Source organism: Drosophila suzukii, unplaced genomic scaffold (assembly GCF_043229965.1).
Source record: "Drosophila suzukii unplaced genomic scaffold, CBGP_Dsuzu_IsoJpt1.0 scf_7, whole genome shotgun sequence".
NCBI lineage: Eukaryota > Metazoa > Arthropoda > Insecta > Diptera > Drosophilidae > Drosophila > Drosophila suzukii.
Genome location: NW_027255939.1, coordinates 2491711 through 2497163, shown reverse-complemented (window position 1 = coordinate 2497163; position 5453 = coordinate 2491711). Strand labels below are relative to the sequence as shown.

At 49.3% G+C, this 5453-nt stretch overlaps 1 protein-coding gene across 1 annotated transcript; it reads right to left on the bottom strand.

Moving 5' to 3' along the window:
• Nucleotides 1-2755: 2755 nt before the first annotated feature.
• LOC139355072 (uncharacterized) lies at nucleotides 2756-3496 on the bottom strand. Its single transcript, XM_070999376.1, has one exon. It carries the CDS (start codon nucleotides 3494-3496, stop codon nucleotides 2756-2758), a length of 741 nt encoding a protein of 246 aa, XP_070855477.1.
• Between the last annotated feature and the right edge of the window lie 1957 nt (nucleotides 3497-5453).

Here is a 5453-nt window from a genome sequence, read left to right as displayed (position 1 = left end):
ACGATTTTCTGCGAGAATCGCGTGCATGTCGGATTGAAAGGTTTCGGCTTGTACTATTTTCACGACGCAGCGAAGTGCATTGTCCAGTTCCTTTGGCGACAGCTGACTGTAAGATCTGGTTCTCTTCGATTGAGTGTTGTGACAAAAGCGCAGTATGTATGCTATGACTCGAACGAGTTTGGTGTAAGTTGAAAACCACTCAATGATATCAATGTCTACTTGGGTGGTGTGCAAACGAATCCGAAAAGGTTTTGCTTCTAGGGACTGATCATCAAACTTTATGTTCGGTACCTCACTCACTGGAGTGTTGCCTCAACCATGATGGTCCGTGCCACCAGAGATCAAAGATGGAGATTTCTGATGGGGATAGTCCTCTCGTGGCGCTGTTTGCTGGATTATCCGCCGTGGGAACATGTCACCATTGGTTTGAATCGCTGTGGTCCAGAATGTAGGCAACGCGATTGGCGACGAACGTTTTCCATCTAGTAAAATCTCCTTTGATCCAGTGGAGAACGATAGTGGCGTCCGTCCAGTATGTAACGGAGATTTAAGCGTTTTTCCAACGATTGTTTGCTTCTACCCATTTAGTAAGTTTGGTTGCCAGTACAGCGCCGCATAACTCGGTCCTTGGGATCGTGAGGGGTTTCGTTGGAGAGATTTTGGATTTTGCAGTGATGAGAGTGGTATAAATCGATGAATCCGGTGGGGGTATGCGCATGTAAGCCGCTGCTGCGTAGGCGTGAGTGGACCCGTCGCAGAAAGCGTGCAACTGGATATCAAGGCTAAAGTCTGACGTATACCGTACGCTGCGAGGTATTCGGATTTTGCTGATGTCCTCCAGATTGATACGGAACCTTTTCCATTTGTTAGCGATGGAACTGGGCACTGGGTTGTCCCACCCTAAGTGCTTGCGATCGTTCTCGGAATGTAGGTGTGCCATTGTGACTTCCTTTAGAATTAATTTTGCTGAAATGAGAATAGGAGCGATTAATCCTAAGGGGTCGAAAAGTCTGGCGATGCTCGAAAGAATTTCTCTTTTGGTTGAACCCGTGGGAATGCTCGCTTGCACTTTGTAGGTGAAACAGTCTTGGTTAGGTAACCAATGCATTCCTAAGGTTTTGATTGTATCAGAGCTGTCCCAGCTTCGTGAAGTTTAATTTCATCGGTTTGATGAAGGAATGCTGTCTAGTAGCGCTATGTCGTTGCTAGACCATTTTTTCAATTCCATATTTGCGGATTTTAGACCGTTCTGGATTTCTAAGCTCTTGTTTTGTGCTGCTGAGATAGTGTGATCACCAGAAAGAATATCGTCGACGTAGATTTCGTGCTTTAAGACCTCTTCCGCCAGTGGATAATTTTCGCGTTCATCTTCTGCCGCCCGCCATAAAATCCGCTGGTACTGCGTGTCGTCCGGATGTACGTCGATGCAACGGTAAATGCGCTGGATGTCGGCGGTGAAAACATGTCGGTACTGTCTCCATTTTAGCAACACTGCATGGAGATCATTTTGTAGAGTGGATCCTACGGACAATACATCGTTTAGAGATCTACCGTTTGAGGTGTTTGCCGATGCGTCGAATACAATGCGCTGTTTGGGGGTGAGACTGTCTTCTTTATAGACAGCGTGATGAGGAAGAATGCAGGATTCAACCCGACAGGTTTTGTGCATGTACTGACTGTTGATCTCTCACTAGAGACTGCTGGTGTGATTTGTCCCAATTCAAAATATTCTTCGATTCCCTCCTTGTAGCGAATGCATTTGTCTGGATCCCGTTGATAACGCCGCTCTAATTGAAGAAACCTGTTTAAAGCGACTTGATGGGATCGAAATGCCATTTGAAAGGTAGTCTTACCATAAAACTACCGTTTGGTTGACGCGTTCGTTTCCTTAAAGAAGGACTCACACCAACGCTCTTCGTCAGAGTGAAGTGATCGGTTTGGGACAGATTCTATTTCGCAGAAATTCTTCAAAAGCGATTCCGTATCTAGGGCGGTTTGATGACAGCGAATATTAAATGTGTGGATTGAATCCTGGAACTCGCCGAGAATCATCCAACCTATGTGAGAATTTTCTGCAATAGGTTCGTCTGGATTTCCGATTCGGGTTCCCGGAAGGATGCGACTCGCCATGAGGTCGGCTCCGATGATGAGGTCTATGCGCTTCGAGCGATAGTATAGAGGATCCGAGAGCTGGAGTCCGTTGATGTGTTTTCAATTTTGTGGCGAAAACGATTTTTTTGGTAGAGGTGAGGTCAGCGAGTTCAGAACGTACGCAGAGTCGACATCTAGATTGAACGTTGGGTTTAGCGACGTTCGGATGCAGCATCTTGCCGTAAAGTTGCACCGTTGACCAGTAGTTTGGCCGACGCCGGCGATCGAAGTGCGGATTTTGCATCGTGAAAGTTGGAGAGCTTGGACGGTATGCTCTGAGATTATTGTAGCTTCCGACCCCTGATCGATGAGGGCAGTTATTGATGCTTGAGCGCCGCTCTGGAGGTGGCAGACAATAATCCGTGCGGTAGCTGACAGGATATTCTGTCGCGTTGCATGGGAGGCAGTGGAAGAATAACATTGGAGGCTTGGATTAGCAAGGGGGCTAACTGGTGAGGTGTCGGTGTTCATCATCGAAGCGATATGTGGTTGACTGGATGATACGGTCGGCGAGTAAGGTTGGGATACTTGAGTGGCTTGGCGCCGCTGCCGGATGAAGTAGAGAATGGTGGCGTTGTCCACAGTGGTAGCAATTCTTTACACTTTAACAGCGAGCAAGCATGTGCGATTTGCTCAGGCAGTTGAGGCATAGGTTTGACTTACTCACGACCTCCTTACGTTGGTAGCAATCCAAGCTTAGGAATCGCGGACATCGACGAAGGATATTATTACCATTGCAGTGTGGGCAACGAAGTATGAACGAGATACGTTTTGTGGTGTGATGATCCAGTGATGATCCAGATTTGTTGGTGCCCGAACAGTTTCTATTTTCAATGGCGTCCAGGGTGATTAACCGGTTGTTGAGAAACTGTTCGAGATCCTTGTACGAGGGAATGTGGGTTTGACTGACGAGATGATGTTCCCAGGCGGAGTGCGTTTCTTTCGGTAATTTTGCAGTCAAATAATGGGCGAGCCAGTGATCCCCGTTCTGCAACGACGCGTTGATGGTGTTACAGGCGGCTGCGCAGACGTTGACTGCACTGCTCATAGATCGAATATCATCGGGCTTCAGCTTGCTTTGGCTTGGAAACTGGTACAACATGTTCATGTGAACATGAAACCGTTGAATATTGTCCAGCCGCTCATTTTGATGAATTAACCGAGTGAAGGCGTCATAATATCCTGGCCAGTCCACGCAGTTTCCGCTAAACTTGGGCACTGGCAGTTGTGGCATGTGGACACGTGCGTCGGCAACCGTCGACACGGCGGTTGGTGCAGAGGCTGAGGACGGCGTCACTGGGAACTTTATTCGTTGGCTTTCAGCTACAAGGCAATAGGTTTCCATGTACAGATACTCAAAACTGACGGCGATCTACTTGGCGTGATAGTCCGTTTTGGCATATCCCTCGGTGCAGATTATTACTTGATGGGTGGTCTCAAAAGCCGCGCTTAAACTCTCGATTTTTTGCAGGCGCTTCATATAATAGCTTTCGGTTTTTCGAGACCGTCCATCTTATAGTTTTGCTGCAGACGTGTTAAACTTTGAAGACGCTCCTTTTGAAGTGTAACAAAACCTGCTAAGGCCGGATCATCAGCTTCGTGGTCTGACATATTATGAGAATTTTTACCAAATTGTTTTGAACCTAGCTAGCTCTGCTTGATAAATCAAAAAAAAGGCTACCGTACTCACGTGATCTTTTTTCTGAATTTACGTTACGTTGACTATAGCGTGAGCGCAGGATGTACTGTTTTCCGATTCCGCTTTGAGTAGGAGTTTTTCCCTGGTTGCGAAATTATAACGGGCCTTCTTGCAGCACCCGTTTTTTTTTTTTTTTGTATTCCTTTTTTTACTTTATTTCTACAACTAATAAATATACATTTAGAAAATAAATTAATGGGCGTAAACTGCAGATGTTGTGCGGTACGGCCGCAAAGCAATGCTTCGCATTGCTATCCTGAGTTTTCGCATTACAGACGCGGCGAATTTGGTCGTCGCGTCCCACTCCATTTGGCCTTTTAGCATGGTTGGCACTAGCGTGCTGGGGCTAGTGCTGACACCGGTCGCTATTTCCAGGGCGGTCCTGTCCTCTTCGAACCGCACGCACTCGAATAGGACGTGGCGTGCGTTGTCCTCGATTCCAGAGCCGCAGGATGGGCATCCGTCGCTCGTGTCGTGTCCGTACTTCTTTAGGTAAGACCGGAAGCATCCGTGACCACTCAGAATTTGGGTCAGGTAGAAGTCCACCTGCCCGTGCCTCCTTTCCAGCCAAGGACTTAAGGCGGGAATGAGATCGTGGGTCCAGCGTCCAGAGGTTGCGGAATCCCACCTATCCTGCCACCGAGAGATGGATCTCTCTCTCGCGGCCCGTCTTGCCTCGCGCCTAGCTTGGTCGTCCGTGGTCGTGACCGTTTCGTCCACTTCTACTGGCTCTCTTACTAGTTCTTGCACCGGAACTAGACCAGCTATGAAGAGCGCCGCTTCCTCGGAGATTGTCCGGAAGGCACAGGATATCCTTGTGGCACATAGTCTGTGCGTGCGAGCCACGCCACTCATGTACGAGGGCGTCGTGGCGGCTTTAGCCCATACCGGGGCGGCAAAAGTACTTGGGACGTGACGACACTCGCTATGAGTTTCCTCCGTTCCTGCTTTGGGCCCCTTGTGTTCAGGATAATCCGCGCGAGCGATCTGGCGGTCGCTACGGCCTTTTTGTTGGCGTACTCTAGGTGCTCTTTGTAGGACAGCCTGGTGTCTATCATGACGCCTAAGTATTTTATGGCTCTTTGAGAGACTATGTCAACCCCTCCGACCGTCAGCTTGGCCATCTCGACGAGTTGCCGGCTGCTTATAAGAACGGCCTCCGTTTTATGTGCCGCGAGTTGGAGCCCGGCAAGTGATAGCCATGACTCCACCTTCCTCACCGCAGTGTTGGCCATGTCCTCCACTTCGGCTATCGTTTTGGCCACGATCGTGATGGCGACGTCGTCCGCGAAGCCAGTCACGTGGACGTTTGCAGGCATGGGAAGCCTCAGCACTCCGACGTACATGGTGTTCCACAACAGGAACGAAGTACTCTTTCGGGCCGTCGCTCGTATCGAAAAGCAGCACCCTTTCGCCGAGGTAGCTGTCGACTATCCTGGTGAGGTACTCCGGGATCCGTAGCCGCCTTAGTGCTTGCATGATCCTCGACCAGTTCGCCGTGTTGAACGCGTTTTTGATGTCGAGCGTGACCAGAAGGCAGTACTCATTCGTGCGGCCTTTCCAGCGCTTCCCGCGTATGGCTTCCGCGGCTGTCCCGGTGACC